The sequence below is a fragment of the Phalaenopsis equestris genome, unplaced genomic scaffold (assembly GCF_001263595.1).
Source record: "Phalaenopsis equestris unplaced genomic scaffold, ASM126359v1 Scaffold000809, whole genome shotgun sequence".
NCBI lineage: Eukaryota > Viridiplantae > Streptophyta > Magnoliopsida > Asparagales > Orchidaceae > Phalaenopsis > Phalaenopsis equestris.
Genome location: NW_018165249.1, coordinates 1 through 18263, shown reverse-complemented (window position 1 = coordinate 18263; position 18263 = coordinate 1). Strand labels below are relative to the sequence as shown.

The window sequence follows — 18263 nt, the reverse complement described above, 5'->3', positions numbered from 1 at the left end:
ATTTCTAGACCTCAACTAAAAGTGAGGTCAACAACGCTATCATCCAAATGATGCAAAACAACTTGTTTTGGCGAATTCTGTCTGAAGATCCAAACTTACATTTAACAAGTTTCTTAGAACTCTGCACCATGTGTTGTTATAATGGTGTTTCCAATGACATTGTTAGGTTAAGAATTTTCCCTTTCTCCTTGTATGACAAAGCCAAAATGTGGTTAAACTCATTAGCACTTGGATCACTTACGACGTGGAGTGATTTAGCATATAAATTCCTAACTAAATTTAAGAATGATATCACTTCAATTTGCCAGCATGAAGGTGATTCAGTTTATGAAGTTTGGGAACAATTCAAGGAACCTCTTAGGAAGTGCCCCCACCATGAATTTCCTGATTCATTGATAATTCAAACTTTTTACAACAGTTAGCAGGATCACTTGGGTCTATTATAGATACCACTATTGGTGGGTCGCATATGCAAAGCCATTTGATGAGGCTTATTCTCTGATTGAGGAGATGTCTCCCAACAACTTTAAATGGCCTTCTGAAAGAGTGAATCCCATAAAGACAATAAGTGTACATGAGACGAACGTGCTTTTTATTTTAACTTCTCATTTAGTTGTGATATCTAGGAAGTTAGAACAGTTTTGGATAAACTAACTTCAAGGATCCTAAGTCATTGAGGAAAATTCATTTGGACAATTGATTGATGCTAATACTTCATCATTTAAGACCCAAAATGCACTGAACAATAGGACGAGCAACTCATATTCTAATCATTATAATCCCAGATGGAAAAATCATCCAAATTTTTGTTGGAACAACAATCAAGGTGTAGGAAACCAATAATGGGGGAATAATCAGTCTAACCCTTTTAGGAATTGAAACAATCAGGGTAATTATAACCTGAGACCTTATTATCCTCCTGGTTTTAACTATAACCAACAATTCAAGTAAAAGTGTTGCATTGGGAGGAGTTGGTTTACAAATGAGAAATCAGCCACAAAGCCAAAGTACAACTATTAGGAACATCGAGAACCAATTGAGACAGATTGCAAACTCACTTAGCGGTAATCCTCAAGGAACTCTTCCTAGTAATACTGAAGTCAACCCTAAAGAAAACAATGGTGAGCACGTGAAAGCTGTCAAGTTGAGTAGTGGAAGAGACTTGGAGGAAGTGATCCAGTAAGATTTTGAGGTGGAGAAAGAGAACGTGGAACCCATGGAAGACCTTTCTAAGGATTTAGAAAACCAGTCGCGCCCACTAGGAAAAATATAGAAACACCACCACCATCATTTCCTTGAGACTCCATAAACAAAAGCTGGATCAACAACTTTATCGATACTTGGAAGTATTCAAAAAGTTGACAATCTACATTTTTTTTGTAAGGCTTTAGATCAAATGTCTAGCTATGTAAAGTTCACGATAGGGGTTTTTAATAAGAAAATAAAGTTTGGAGATTATTAGATGGTAGTGTCAGTCGTAAGTTGAAATTCATTTAGTTGCTTTAATTTAGTATGCATATGATTTTTTAACTTTAAAATAGTATTTTAATTTTGAAGTTTGAAACTAAATTTCAGCCGTCGGAATTTGAAGTTGTTGGTAGTTTTGAAAATATATTTTAATTTAATATATATATATATATATATGTAATTTAGAAAAGTATTTTAATTTTGAAAATACGAGACTAAACCGATCTCATATATTTAATAGTTTAAATAATCGAGCACAACACCATGAGCAATGCACCTATCTCGAGGAAGAGACACACTATTCAATAACGAGGCTTGATTAAATAAATTAATGAATTCATGACATCTGTTTTTATCTGTGAACATTTTTGTGTTGACCGACAAGTTCCCATATTTAATATGGAAGATTAAATAGAGTTTATATTAAGTCAGATTTCAAAGTTCCTTATAGAGGCAAACCCTCTATAGTTAATTACATCTTTAATGACCGAAACCACTTAAGAATACTCTTGATTCATATTAGTGGTTTTTCCTTCAAGAATTTCAAAGTTTTAAGTTTTCAAAATCGGATAAAGGAATATCAAATGAGAAAGGTCAAATAAGAACGGTTACTTTTCAGACTCTAAATTGAGAAAACTAGAGGATGTCACGGATCCTGAGGAGAACCTCAGTGACTTCCCGGACTATCCTATGATTTGATGTCACGGATCCTGAGGAGAACCTTAGTGACTTCCCGGACTATCCTATGATTTGACTTAAATTTTGGAGAGAATATTATTAGATGTTTCATTCTGCCAATTTTAATTATTTAGGGCTTACACTTGCATGACACTGTCAAGCCTGGAAGATATGAGGGTTTACATCGTACCGAACGACTACCTTGGAATCCTAAGACGAGTTGGGGCTTAAATTGCACAACGTGATTGTGCAAAAATCTAAAAGATGAACTGAGGATTTACGCCGTGCTAGACGGACCTCATCGAAGTCCTATGGCTTGTTATTTAAACTAAGGGAGGGTTTTATTGTTGTAGACTTGTTTTCTCTCTCGAAGATGTTCTTCTGTATTTCTTTGTCGTGCTGCCGACGGTGTTTGCTTCAAGCTTCTCGTTGAAGTAGCAGTCCTAAAGTCTAGGGTTCAAAATGTTTTACCATTTATGTGACAGGTTTTGTTGTTGTTGTTCAAGTGTTTCGTTAAGAGAAATCTTTATTTAATTAGAATAACGCCGGTTAGGATCTCACTATTCCCTCATTCTGGCACCACTATTTTCTTTCAGATTTACTTAATCTGAACAAGTTGTTAATTTCATTTAAACTGGTAAAATCTTGTTAGCAATCGTAGGTTACCTCATCTGAGGGATTCCTGTAATCCAAAATGACGTATTAGGTTGTTTGTTGTATTGAAAATATTTAATTTTAATTATGAAAAAAGTTTATCTTAATTTTGAAAATTGTTTTTTTCGCTTTTGAAAGTGTTTCAACCAAACATACATAATACGTTAAAGCAATAGTAAATTGCATAAATATAAATAATAAATATGTATCTGTTATTTTTTCGCTACTCCTGCTGAAATGTTAGCATTCATAATCATGTATATATTGCAAAGTGAAAGTAAGAACAACTTCTAAGTGCAATGAAGCCTTAATGGTTTAAATTCAAAAGAGACCACAATTCATAACGTGGTGGGTCCCTAAAGGTTTTAAGGATGATTTTCTTAAATCGAACACAAATTAGAATTACCATGTTGATTAACGGGTGAGATCTAATTTTAAGCAATGAAGAAATTTGTGATCTAGTTAAAAAATTTATTACAATTGAAACTTTTATTTTTTATCAAAGTCAATTAAGCTTGAATGAGTGTTAAAAAGCACAAGGGATCCACCAAAGTCGAATGGAAGTCTTGTATACAAAAATGGATAACTTCCCTTCTGGGGGGATTTACATACATACCACTCAAAACTATATATTTTACTTATTTAACTCCCCAAACTTCAATATAAAACAATATCACCAAAACTTCTTGGTTAATCAAATATTCCACTCATCAAGCTCAACAATAGCCCGCTTTTCCTCCTTGCCTCCCGCATTTATGAGTCTGCTACCAAACAGCCTTCTGGAGCATGATCTCTTCTGGTCCGCTCTGTGATTGCGTCGTGCAGTGCTATCAATGTAAATATGAATGTTTTGGTGTGAGATAAGCATTGTGTGCTAGGTATGTAAATGACTCAAAAATTTTTAGATCTTTGTAGACGAGATATTCTTCATTCTCTTCCGTCTCTTCACCTTTGTATTTTTTTTCCTTTCTCTTTTACGCCGTGGCCATCCGTCGTAATTTATAGAGCCCAGGTAATGTGTAGTATTTTTCTTTTATTGTTTTCTCTTTCGAATCTCTGATTCCGTGATGCATTAACAAGGGAAATTTTGACTTTATATCCTGCATAATGCATGTCGATTGATATGGAGAAAACGAAAAAAATTAAAAGAGGAGATTTAAGAGGGCCAAAAGCTACGAGCAAACGAAGTTATGCAAAGCTTCGAGCATCCGGAAGCTATGCAACCTAGGAGATCCAAACATGCGGTTTCATTTAAAAATAAAAGATCAATTACATAAATACCGCCCAATTCTTATATATTTACATCTCAAAACACCTAAATTATAATTATTACATTTATACCACCCAAATCTTTCATATCACATAAATAATATCATTATTTTCTCTTTTAAAAAGTGAAATCTACTTTTTCATATATAAGAAAGGAGGCGTGTATGTAAAAATGGAAGTTTAGGTGACAGTATGTAAATACAAAAGAATTGAGTGGCATGTATGTAAATCTTCCTCAAAAGTATCTTTTCCATGCAGCAAAGGAACATTTGTAGGCCATTGCCTTGGAGAGGCCATATCATCTGATGGCGTCCACAAAAGACAATGTAAATTGAATAATAAATTAAGTACTGAAATTGTTACAATCATGTGAACCGCATCCATCTCATGGTCTCCCTTCTAGCCAGCTCTTCCAAAACCATTCCACCACATTAATTATTGTCAAAAGCAGAATCCTCGATATCTTCAATCCATTCGAAGTAATGCCAAACAAGAGTTTTTTTAGAAAAATTGAGGGCCATGCCCAGGTTTATAATTATGGAAGCAAAATTACATCAAAGATTCAGATAAAGATGAAAAATACATCAAAAGAACACAGGAAAAAAACACACCACAATAAAAAAACTTCAACTATGCTATCCTCTCCAAAAAAACAACTTCTAGCTCTAATATATTAGAGAAACTTTGAAGGATCAACGAACCACCTTCAGTAAGACCTTGCAGTAGGAGGACCTCACCTTCAACAAAGTATTTGCTGTAGGAAGAACTGAACTGAACGAAAAAGAAATCAGGTGGAGGAACTTTCACAAATTTAAATTGAGACGAGTGAACCCTGCATGCAAGAATGAAGACAGTCCTGAAAGGCTGTCCGAAAGGTATCCTAAAAGAACAACCAAAAGCTGAAAATATGATAAAAAAGAATTAAAGTAAAAATGGGAAATGTCACCATGAACTTAGTATATCGAAACACACAAAACAAATATTGGTAATCCTTCAATGAAAAATAGCTAAGCTTGCTAATCAAAGAAAATACGGCGCCACAAATATAACAAATTATGTTATAAGCATACCATCAATTCACTAGTTTGGAGAAAATTTTAAGTATAAGAAACCAATAAGTGGTGAAATTATAAAACTATAATTTAACTATTGAAAAAGGTCATGACTCGTGAGATTAGCCAAGGCAAAGAACTTATAATGGTGGAGCTACAATAAAACGGTCGGATAACATCATAGCTTAGAAAAAACCCAACTAAAATATAAGTAAAATATCTGTTCATATCAAATAAAATACCACCAGTTCTCAAAGTTAGAAAATAGTTCAACTAAAAGAAAAACAATAACTATCCATTCTTAGGACTGTAACATTTAAAAAAAAAAAAAAAAGAAGAAAGAATAACAAAAGCTACAAAAGAAAGTAAAAATCAACCACGAGAAAAAAATAGTAAAGCTTATAATAGAGATTCCTAATATAAAAGGGAAAATCCAAACACAACAAGTTTCATCTACAATGTAATTTCTAATCAGCGACTCCATTCTATATTGACGAACAAATAGCTAAAACTGAAAGTTAAAACTAAACACATTTATAAAGATTAGTAAAATTTTAATTAGTTATGTAGAAACTATACATAATAAATTGTTAAAATAAGAGTACAAAGTTGTTGATATACCAATAATTTTCAAATATTGCAATCTAGAGATACAACCTTCTAGGTACACAGAGAGAAAATTATCTACTAGGTACCAATTGAATCCAACTAACAGTCTAACATACACATTCCCAGTAACACGAAATTGAAATTTGGACATCTAGATAAGCCCATGAACAAACAAAACCTACCGATTACTAGTGTAGTACTAATGGTTGGGCACAACTTAAAAGTAAAACTTCTCAAATCCATTTAATGTTTTATGGGAATTCAAAATAGTATTTCATAGAATACCAACAACTCATCATCATTTTCCTTATCAATGATCTCCAAACAGCTGATTAAACACCATCATATTCTTTAGAAATAGCATACTTAACACCGAAAATCTCATAATTTCAAACATGTCACCCATCACCCAACTTTTTATTAACGCCACAAATTTACCACTCTATCACCATCTATTTCCAAACAACCCAACAATATTTCAAACAAAGTAGCACATAACTTGTTAACAAATAAATAAAATGTTGTGGTAATTGTTCAAAAAAAAATTGCATATATTTAAAAATGTTGTGTCATACATAATGGGCCACATATCCAATAGTTCTCATCATGGTGGTGTAATAAGTTGGCTATCAATTCAAACGTTGAGATAACGAATGTTGCAAGCTGAACTAAACCAACCCATATCTTATAGCCTGCCTTTCATTACAAAAATGATAACTGAAACCAACCTCAAAGCAACAATCTATGGCACCAATCTTAAAAATAAGAGTGGAAATATTACCCAGATTAAAATCTTGTTGTGAAAAATTAAGATTATATATTAAAAAGTCGTCTAGTAAATAATGTAAAATAAATGAAGTCTTCAAAACCACAAACCTAGGCCGATTAAAAGCACACCCAACGTAGAATTTTATTAGGAATTAAAATTTTTATAATTATTTTAGGAAAAGTTTATACAAAATCTAACTTTCTTAGCTTAAAAATAAATGCTGATAAACACTTCCTAAGTGATGTTTTAGTCACCACCAACTCAATCTTAGCTTAAAAATAAATGCTGATAAACACTTCCTTGTGATGTTTTAGTCACCACAAACTCAAACAAGATAAGACAACTAAACAAGCACCTAAATGCAAGAATGAAATTAATAAATCCTTAGTTAATTTTGAGAAGCTTAAAACCTAAAAACTAAATAATGAGCTTTAAAATCCAAAATATATTAAAAACCCCTTCATTATCTTCTGATCCATCCTTCGAAGTATAACATGTCTGCACGAGTTGTTTGAGAAGTGTAAACCCCCTCACCTGGTCATCTTTGATGCTTTGAACATTTGGAAAATGTGTCATGCTATATGCCCCAAATATTTTAGAACTACTTAAATCTGCTTTTTTATATTTTTTTTCTTTTTCACTGTATAAATTGAAGTGCATTATGCAAGATTTAAATTCAAATTTCCCTCTCTATTAATGGATCACAAAATTATAGATTTCAAAAGAAAAAATAGCAAAAGAAAAATATTATACATTACAGGTGCTTCAGAAATTATGTCCCCTGGCTATGGCGGAGATGAGAAAAGAAAAAAAAAATATGAAGGTCAAGAGACACAAATGAGAATGAAGATAACCCATATACAAGGAACTAAATTTTTGTATGAAATTTACAGACCTAGCAGGTAATGTTTATCTCATACCTAAATATTCATATTTACATACAAAACAACTTTCACAACTCGCATAGATTATACTCTGTGTTGAATTTGTTCTATGAATCACACTCAAGGAATAGAGTGTTAGGAACCAAAAGGGAGACTCGGATAGAGAGAGAAAGAGAGGAGATAGAGAGTGTGTGTGCACAAAGATTTGGCCATAAGGGCCAAAACAGGGTATTCTTAGGCTCTTTGACCTATTTTATTTTTTCAAATAAGAGGGTTACAAATGGGGGAATCTAAAAACGAGTCTCAACACATGAAAAGATGTTCTATTTATAAATGATAGTAGAACAAAAGGTAAAATTACAATGATTATCTTGTTTAGAATGTGTAGTAAAGGGCATTCTGATATTTTGTCTGTTGGAGTCTATCATTCGAGAACTCATCGGTTCGTGGAGTTGGCCTTCAATCGGTTGGTCAACCTACTATAGATGGATGACTGGTCAGTTGGGCAACTGACTATGGGTGGTTGGCTTGTCAATGGTTTGGCTGACTTTGGGTGGTTGGCTGATCAACTGGTCAGCTGGTCGGTTGGGAAGATGACTGTGGTTGGTCGGTTGGTCATGTGGTTAGTTGTGTGATTGACTATTCGACAGTTCAGCTGGTCAGCTGATTATGGGTGGCCTGTTAGTTGGCTTATTGATGAACTATAAGTGGTCGACACATCAGTTGATCAGTTGGATGTCAATGGCTGAATGATTGGTAGGCTGTGTGGTGGCTGACTAGTTGGCTGGATGTTTATGGCCTATTGGTCGACTGACTATGTTGTGGTTGGTTCGTCTCTGCTACTGTCAAATTTCATCGAGATCTACACGAGCATTTTTAACATACATAATAGTCCCAGAGTCTCTTAGTTTTTGAAAAAATTATGATAAGAATAAGAGACTGCAAATACAAAAAATACGGTCACACTGATGCACCAGTTGTATTTCTTTGGGGCTTTGCAATATTTTGCACCAAAATTTTGCTGGCTTCGAAGCACTATCCAGAGATTTTTTGGTCGACTTTTGCTCTTTGTTGATTGACGACTTTGGCGATCCGACCCCTTGGAAGACTGTTTGTAGGTTTTGGATATAAGATCACCCAACTCGAGTCTTACTACTCGCCCATCCTATTTGCTCGACCAGATTGTCGCCTCGGTCGGGCCGCACCTTTCTCCAGGACTTACATAGATCTTGTCACTACTTTTGTGGGTTTAATCGTCGAGACTCATTACTGGGATGATTTGTGTCGTACACCTCTACCGTTCACAAAGCTTTAAGAAACCACCTCTAGAGCTCTTTCTGTGTTGAGTTTAGAGACGAGTTTTTTTATGCTTCGAGCATTAAGAGTTGATTTCTTTATGCATCTCATATGTGGATGTCTCTGTGTAAGATTTTCTCCTCATTGGAGTGCTACTCTTCTTGTTGGTGACATAGTCCACACTCACCGCACCTTTTAGGACGTTGACTTTAGATTTATCCTATAAATCACACCAAAAAGATATAGCATTGGGAACTAAGAGAAAGAAACAAAGAGAGGGGGAAAGAGAAGAGAGAGAGAGAGAGAGAGAGAGAGAGAGAGAGTAAACGGAGACTTGCCCTTGAGAGCCAAAATATGGTATTATCGGGCTTTTTGGCATCTTTTAATTCATCCAATGAAAGAGTTACAGGGGGGGGGGGAATCCAAAGAAGGGTACCAAAACATGAAATTGTCATTCTTATTTAAAGATGATAGGAGGACAAAATGTGAAATTACAACATTAGTCCTGCTTAAAAAAGGTAGTGCATGACATTCTAATTTTTTGTTCCTTGAAGCCTATTATTCGAGAGCTCATCGATTAATGGAGCTTACCTTCAGTCAGCTGGTCGACTAGCTGTAAATGGTCACTTGGTCGACTGGCTATAAATGGTCGGCTGGTCGGATAGTCAACTAAATATGGGTAGTTGGCTGATCGGTTGGTTTGCTGGATGTGGGTGGTCAAATGGTTGGGTGGTTGTGTGATGGTCGGCTGGTCGGCTGGATGTGGGTGGTCAATTGGTTGGTTGGTCATGTGGTGGTGACTGGTTGGCTGGATGTGGGTGCCCGGTTGGTAGGCTAGTTGTATGGTGGCTGGTCAATCAGCTAATTTGTCGGCCAGCTGGTTGACTGGCTGTGTGATGGCCGACTGGTTGACTGGTCACCTGGTTGGTTGGTACATGTGGTGGTGACTGGTTGGCTGGATGTGGGTGCCGGGTTGGTAGGCTAGTTGTATGGTGGCTGGCCAATCAGCTAATTTGTCGGTCAGCTAGTTAACTGGCTGTGTGATGGCCGACTCGTTGACTGGTCACCTGGTTGGTTGGTAGTGTGGTGGTTGACTACATATGGGTGTCATACTGGTCGGCAAACTGTGTGGTGGCTAGCTGGTTGGTTGGATGTGGGTGGCCTGCAAGTTGGCTAGCTGTGTGGTCGTCGATTGGTCTCTGTTCCCATTGAATCTCTAAAGTTCTATGCGGGTATTTTTTGACATGCACTCTGGAAGGTTGCTTGATAGTAGACTTAAAAACACAAGAAGCAGGGAAGGAAGGGGAGGTAGAACCTTAGTGACAGTCGCACAGATGGAGAAGCTAGCGTGAAGTTAAGAAGTGGTATATTTGATTAACGGAGAAGATAGGTAGTGTTTGACTGTGACTTAGATTTACGTTATATAGGATCTATCAAATCTAATAAATTTGGATTTATCAGATCGATGGTATGACAAAAGAACTCGTGAGCTACAACGAAATAAATCCAACAAACAATATAATTTATTAAATCCAAATTTACATCCTAAAAATGATGGAATGCAAGAAAAGGAAAATGAAATGCAAGAAAATTGGATTTAGTTTTATTTTTCAAATTCATGGCTAAATCCCATTAGAATGCTACCAAACACGGCTTTAGGGTGGTAAATTTGTTATATTAAAATTTAGGATACTAAATAAGTGAAATATGTAGTTTTGAATGGTAATTTGAAACCAGGTTCAGTTCCTAGAAAAAAAATATTATGCCCAAACTCCAATAAAAACTTTCCACGTGTTGTCATGTGTAAGTCGTGGTCCCACCAGAAAAAAAACTAAAAAAACATTTTATTTTAATGCGTGACTCGGCCCAAATCAGGCCATTGCTTCAAAATTTTATTAAGATTTTTTGTGGAGTTATTGAGGTTTGTTGTGATGTTATTTGAGTAGTATTGCGACTACTATGGTGTTATTGTAATTTTTTTTGTGGTGTTATTTGAGTGATATTGTATTTTTTGTTATGAGGTGGTATTATTAAGGTTTTTTGTGGTGTTATTAAGGTTTATTATGGTGTTGTTAGAGTGGTATTGCAACTTCTATGGTGTTGTAGTTTTTAGTGTTGTTAGAGTGGTATTGCAACTTCTATGGTGTTATTGTAGTTTTTTTGTGGAGTTATTGAGGTTTATTTGGTGTTATTGTGGTTATTTAGTGTTATTGCAATTTTTTGTGGAGTTATTGAGGTGTTATTAGGGTTTATTGTGGTATTATTTGAGTGATATTGTGATTGTTGTGATGTATTCTGATTTTTTTGTGAAGTTATTGGGGTTATTTAATGTTATTACGGTTTTTTGTGGAGTTATTGAGACATTATTGAGGTTTATTATGATGTTATTTGAGTGGTATTGCGACGGCTATGATGTTATTGTAATTTTTTGTACTGTTATTTGAGTGACATTACATTTTTTTGCAGGTTAGTGTTATTGCGGTTTTTTTTTGTGGAGTCGTTGACGTATTATTGAGATTTATTGTGGTGTTATTTGAGTGGTATTGCAGCGCTTGTGGTGTTATTATGGGTTTTTGCCGTGTTATTTGAGTGATATTGTGTTTTTTTACAGGCTGGTGTTATTGCAGTTTTTTGTGGTGTTATTGATGTTTATTGCGTGTGTTATTTGATTGGTATTGTGACGCCTGTGGTGATATTTTTGAGTGATGTTATTTCAGTGTTATAATTGTGTTTTTGCGGTATTATTTTGATATTATTATGATATTATTTTAGTTTTATATGAGTGGTATTGCGACGAATCTATTGTGTTATTCTCTACTAGAATTATTATGGTGTTATTGATATGTTATTTGTGTTTTTTTTATGGAGTATTAAGGTCATTTGATGTTCTTGTGGTTACTTGGTGTTGTTGTGGTTTTTTGTGGAGTTATTGAAGTGTTATTAAGGTTTATTGTGGTGTTATTTGAATAGTATTACGACGGTTGTGATGTTTTGATTTATTTTTATGGATTTATTGAGGCTATTTAATTTCATTGGAGTTATTTAATGTTATTGCAGTTTTTTTGTGGAGTTATTGATGTTTGTTATTGTGTTATTTGAGTGTTGTTGTGCGAGTTGTGATATTATTTCAATTTTTTTATTGAGTTGTTGAGGTTATTTGGTATTATTGTTGTTTTTTTTGGAGTTATTGAGTTGTTACAAAAGTTTATTGTGATGTTATTTGAGTGTATTACGGCTACTGTGATGTTATTGCGATTTTTTTTTTGGAATTATCAAGATATTACGGCTACTGTGATGTTATTGCGATTTTTTTTGGAATTATCAAGTTATTGATATTATTGTGATTATTTGTGTTATTGTGATTTTTTTTTGAGTTATTTTTGAAATTTATTGATGGAGTGAGAAAAAAGTGAATATACACGAAAAGAATTTGATTGGACTGGATCACATGTTAAAATATATAATTGAGTCGATGTAATATTTTTTACGGTTCCTAGCCTTAAAAAACTGTACTGTGAAGTTAGGAAAGATTGGCGGAGTGGAGTGCAGATGCAAGAAGGTATGCTTGCTGTGCGCAGGCCAGCCCGTGGTACACCAGAGAGCCGCGACGAGGAGGGCACCAAGACGCGGAAGACAGCCTTCCATCTCGGCGGATTAGCAGCCAGACTATTTAACTTCCGGTCGGAGAACTTCCATATTGGACTTCCCCTCGTCATCTCCCTTCTCCTTCTTTTCCTTTTCGTTGCCTTTCTCCTTATTCAAGATTTGTCCCGCCCGGCCGTCTGCATCTACTCCGACGCCCGTTCTTCTCTCTTTTCCCCCGGTGGAGTTGGTCTCGCCTTCAATTTCGGATCCCTCGGTATTCCTTGGTGTAAGATTCTCCCCTTTCGATCGGAATTATGAAGAATTTCCTATACATTTACATATCTAACATCGAAAGTTTCATATTTACATGCAGACAGGTCAAATATTTGACATCATATAAAAAATACTGCTGTAATTAACTTTGAAATACACCTTTTTATGCATAATTTTTTAATACATTTAAATAGGGTTTTGGATGGATTTAACTGAAAATTAAGCCAATTAGGGTCTCCTTAACTCCTTAAGATTTAAGTGGGCGTCGGATTTAGTTGTGCACATTTTTTGGGTTTGGATGGATTTACAGTAAAATTGATGTAAATCATATTTAGAACCCTCTACCGAACACTCCCTAATAGATATTGGTATCTAGAAGTTTGGAATTGACTTTTCTCATATGATTTTTGGTGTATTCAGCAGCCTTATGTTGAGTGAGAACTCCAAGTGCGATTCCTTTAGATTTATGAGTTGTGTTCTTGTTTTGTTTGTTCTGCATTTGTTAGAATTTGGAAAAAAAAATCTAAGATGAGGCTTTTTTCCTTTTATTTTACCATTGTCATTGGACTTGCGATGAAGGTGTTTACCATCCACAATTTGGAAATTAAGGTTTCATTGCCGGGATTTTTTCCGTTTCTTTTTTACCCAGTCCAACAGAGTATGTTTTGAATTTGTAGAAGTTGGAGGTAATGCTAATGCCTTTTACTTCACAATTTTGTGTTCGATTCTATCCTAATTAATAGATAATTGGATTTACTTCAGAAATCCGAACAGCTGCATTTTTTTTCATTGAAAATTCTCTACCCAACACTGGTGATAGAAAAGAAAAAAATTTGTCAGGCCAACATTGTCACTCACATGTTCCATCGTATGAAGTAAAACCTAGTTTCCCATCAAACAAACTAGGAAATAATATTTATTTCACTAAATTTTTCTTCTGAAAATCAAGCGGTGAAAACTAATTTCACTTAAATTTTTTGACCATTTCTATTTTGATTTGATTTTAAATTGCATCTTTTATTTCCTTCAAATCAAACAAAGCCATAAGTAGTATTTATAAAATCTTTTATTTGAAAGGCCTGAGAAAGCATTTTGTTAGTGCCATTTTTGGCATTAAAGTTTGTGTATATGTAAGAGCAAGTCTCTATAATATATTATAATTTGTTTATAGACTAAAAGAAATAAAATAATACTCAATTTTTAGTTCAAACTTGATTTTAAAAAGTCATTGAGGTTGATTTAATAAGCTTTTATGGATCATTTTGTTCTCCTGGTAGGCCATCTTTTTTTATTGTGAGATAGATTGTTGACTTGAATCATACTTGTATGGTGGCTTGCTTTTTTTTTTCTTTGTTCTCAAAAGGCAGATCAAAACAAGGAAAGACTGTTGAATGGACAAACAAGGATTTGCTTAAAGGGTTAGAGGAATTTGTACCCATCTATGAGACACGACCTATCAAGAATAACATGTATGGAATGGGCTTCGACCATAGCTTTGGACTCTGGTTTATGGCGCGTTGGCTGAAGCCAGATTTGATGATCGAGAGTGGTGCTTTCAAGGGGCATTCAACATGGGTATTGCGGCAGGCCATGCCTGATAAACCAATCATATCTCTCACACCTCGTCACCCAGAAAAGTATCTAAAGAAGGAAGTTGCTTATGTTGATGGTAACTGCACTTATTTTGCCGGGAAGAACTTTGTGGATTTTGGAAGCGTTGAATGGGACAATGTACTAAAAAAGCAAGGAATTTTGAATAATAGTCGGGTGCTTGTCTTCTTTGATGATCACCAGAGTGAACTAAAGAGGTATAAACAAATATAATATACAATTTATAATGATTTCCTTTAGATATGTCTGACAGTCTGGATTTGTTTAAAAACCAGAGTGGACCGGCTGGTTTTACCAGTTTAACTGTGAGCCTCTCATTTGGCTAGTTTGGTCCAAACTCAAAATTATTTTAGCACAAAATTGGAATTGATCCCATCATAACTGGGGTTGAACAAGTGAACCGATGAACTGGTCATGTTTTTAAAGAAGTAGTCGGTTCTAATTTTGTCTAGTTTTAGACTTTTGATTTTGAATAGGTGCTACAAATAATTTATTTTAATTAAAAATAGAGAAATTATCTTGTCTTAAAATTTTGAATTAGAATATTATTCAAAATATTAAAAAGTAAAGTGTCTAAACTTATAATATTATTATCTTGAATCGATAACAAAAATCATTGCATCATTATTATATCATTGTAAGGATATTAATTGTTTGATTCAACTCCTGTTGAAACATTAAACCTTGAAGCTCTCCTTCAGGTTTGTTGTCTGTTCCCATTTTTATGACCTTATTTTTGAGTGTTACCTTCTGGAGAGGGGAATACTTTTTGTGGTATTTAAGTTTTTTTGCATTGTCTTTTGAACACTTTAGGTTTTCTATTTCCTTTCGTTAACAACCATTTCCATTATTGTAATGATGCCTTGGAAGATTATCTATATGGATAATGCTTACACTCAGGATTGTGTTTTTCTAGTGTTTTTTTTTTCTGAGCATATGTAATTTTGGCTGTAGATTGAAGCAGGCTCTGAAGGCTGGTTTTCGCCATCTCATCTTTGAGGATAATTATGACACGGGGACTGGAGATCATTATTCTTTAAGACAGATATGTGATCAATATTACATCAGAGGTAAGCGGTGAATTCATTTTAGATGTATGTATCTGAAGGAAAACTCCTAAAGTTATATTTATTAATGTTTAATCCACAAACTTGCCTTTTTGCTACAATTTATCTGTGTTTTCTAGCAGAATAACCAAACACTAAGCTTCACTATAATTGTAAGTGTAAAACTATTCCTAGATTATAAACATTCTGTTGGATACTTGATCGTTAGTTTGATAACCTATTTTTTTAATGCAAGAGCTGCTTAAGATTTGTCCTTATTTGTTGAACATGCTCATTACTATTCAGGGCTCTTAATAAATATTTCATTTGAATATTATCTTTAAATATATTATCAAAATCATTGATGTTGATCTATAACCTAAGGACAACTTGGAAATCTAATTTGATTTCATTTTAAAAATATTTTACTAGTTATTAAACTTGATGAAAAAATGAACTACTTGTAATGCACCTCACTAAAAATTCCGCTTTACTAAACTTCATTTCAAAGCAAATCAATCCAAAATTTTTCTAGATATCACGTGCACACTAAAAGAATTTCTATCAAATTGATTTCTTCTACATTAGAAATAGTTGAATCGTTTATCTCATTATTTAGAAACTTTTATTAGGTTGTTATATTTACATACTTGATGTTGGGTAAATCATTTTGAATTTTCATGAAATTTAATTCCAAGTTATTTTTTTATGCAAGTAAAAAATGAGCATGCTCAATTTGCAAATTAATGTTACATGCTTGAAAAAGTTAGCTAAAATAAAATCTTACAATATAATATCTATATCTATATATATATGTGTGTGTGTGTGTGACCTGACTCATTTGTGTGGCCTTTGACGTAAGTCACTCGGGTCGGGGGTGAATCTCGTGGAGCGGGCTCTTCGAATTAAAATATATATATATATATGTGTGTGTGTGTGACCTGGCTCATTTGTGTGGCCTTTGACATAAGTCACTCGGGTCGGGAGTGAATCTCGTGGAGCGGGCTCTTCGAATTAAAAGCAAGCACACTAGGGTTTTCAACCCTTATGGGGGATCGATATTTGGTGCCCGCTGACCAAATATTGATTCACCTTTTAATATATATATATATATATATATGAAGACCTTGAAGAGATTACAACAGAGATAAAGTGTCATAACATAACTCATCTAACAAGACGACTTGTTGATCTTATTTTTTGGTGAGGGCTAAATTTTTCTCCTAGAACTTAGGATCTAGCTATAAGTCTTTTCTATTGACTATCCTAGAAAACTAGTGATGAGACCCACCCCACTTAGAAGTTCAAACTGCCTCCTGGTTTTTTTGTGAAGTCTCACATGGATGGTCTCAAACCTTCAACACTTGGTTGAGTTGTTTAAGACCAACATGATGAAACTCAAGGAGAGTTCCCATAAGATCATGAGGCCTTAGTATGATCCTGAGTGACTTGGTTGTCTCACACTCCATCACTACACTCACATCACCCAATTCCCATCAAAATTTACCAAATTTCTTAAAAATCCCAATATTACCAATATTCCTAAATTGCTCGATTTTCAAAAAAATTGCCCAAATTACCCAAATTCATTTCAAATCTACCAAAATCCAAAATCATATCCAATCCCACCCAATTTCAAGCCCAAATTCAAAATAACCAAAAATTCTAATCAAACTCATCCCAAGTCCACCCCAAACTCAAGTCCACCAAATTCAAACATAATCTCACCCAAAGTCCAAAATGCATCAAGTTTAAACGCACCAAGTTCTTAACCCAAATTCAAACCAATTCAAGACCATCTAATTTCAAGTCTATAGTCAAATCCACCCAAGTTCACCCCAAGTCCAAAACTCACCAAAATTGAATCCTCATGCCAAATCCAACTTCACGAGGCTCATGTGCCAAAATTCATCATGATAAATTCTAAATTTCGCCAAGCCCATCATGAATGACTTAAACACCAACATCTCATAACCCATCCTAAAAGCCCACTAACCAAGCCCAATTTTCTTTTTCTTTTAAAACCAAAAGCCACCTACCTTAGAATGAAATCCTTCCCCTCATCCTTTTGATTAAAATCAAACCCTAAATCCTAAAATTCATGATTGAGTTTTCTTAAAATGGTTTCATGATGACCCTTCACAAAATACAAAAATTCTAAAAAACCCTTAAGAAAATTGCCCAAGCCGCATGCAACCCTTGAAGCCTCCCCCAAGTCATATGTGAGCTATGATTAGCTTTGACATGTCATCAATCCTAAAGTGGCAAAAGTAGGGAATTCTTTTAAGATTCCTTAAAATGCATTTAACCCTTCTTATGACTCACTCTAACCCATGTTTAAGCCCTAATCTCTATGATAGAAACTTAACCATTCAAGCTCCAAGGTTGGCCATCAAACCAAGACACCTTGGAGGCGACCCAAGCCCATTTCCATGAGCCAAACTCAAGTCAAACCCAAAAAGGGCCCAAACCCCTTTCCATTATTATTCACCACACATACCTATGCTTCAACCCAGTTGACTTCACCAATCTCTACCTCTGGCTTTCCATAGCTAGAAAGTGACCTCCCATACATTGGCCGGCCACCATGACTGCCGGAAAACCCAAATAAAAAAGCTACCGCCATGGCTCAAACTCAAAATTAAACCTATTCAATGTGGCTCACTCCCATTGGACTTTTTCCCTTGTTCCCTCCACATAAGCGCCGCCTTTGCACCCCTTTCCCTAGCCAATTGAAGTCCTTGGCCAAGCCTATAAAATCGCCACCCCTTCACGGCCAAAATTGGAGTGTGCACAAAACTTGAGGAAATCGTGCCAAAATCATTCCAAACCTTCATTACACTCATACGAAGCTCATCCCTACCATCTTTAGTCATTCTTCCCCACTGATAAACCCTAATTTTCCAATTGAAAACCTGGACATTTTTGGTCATTCCATCAAAACCCACAAAATTTCAAATTGGTCCTTTCTTAAGCTTCTTCATAGCCTAAAACCATTTCTACAATCAAAGGCCCCTCTCCCGCATCCCCTAGTCTAGTGCTAGACCAACGATCCACCATTTGGTCTAGG

General features: G+C 34.9%; 1 protein-coding gene across 1 annotated transcript; it reads left to right on the top strand.

Moving 5' to 3' along the window:
• Positions 1-12163: 12163 nt before the first annotated feature.
• On the top strand, positions 12164-15224 carry LOC110031416 (the record flags this gene model as incomplete). Its single annotated transcript, XM_020734598.1, has 3 exons — positions 12164-12549; positions 13900-14344; positions 15102-15224. Coding segments are annotated over exons 1-3 (890 nt in total), but the record flags the coding sequence as incomplete, so codon positions are not given.
• Between the last annotated feature and the right edge of the window lie 3039 nt (positions 15225-18263).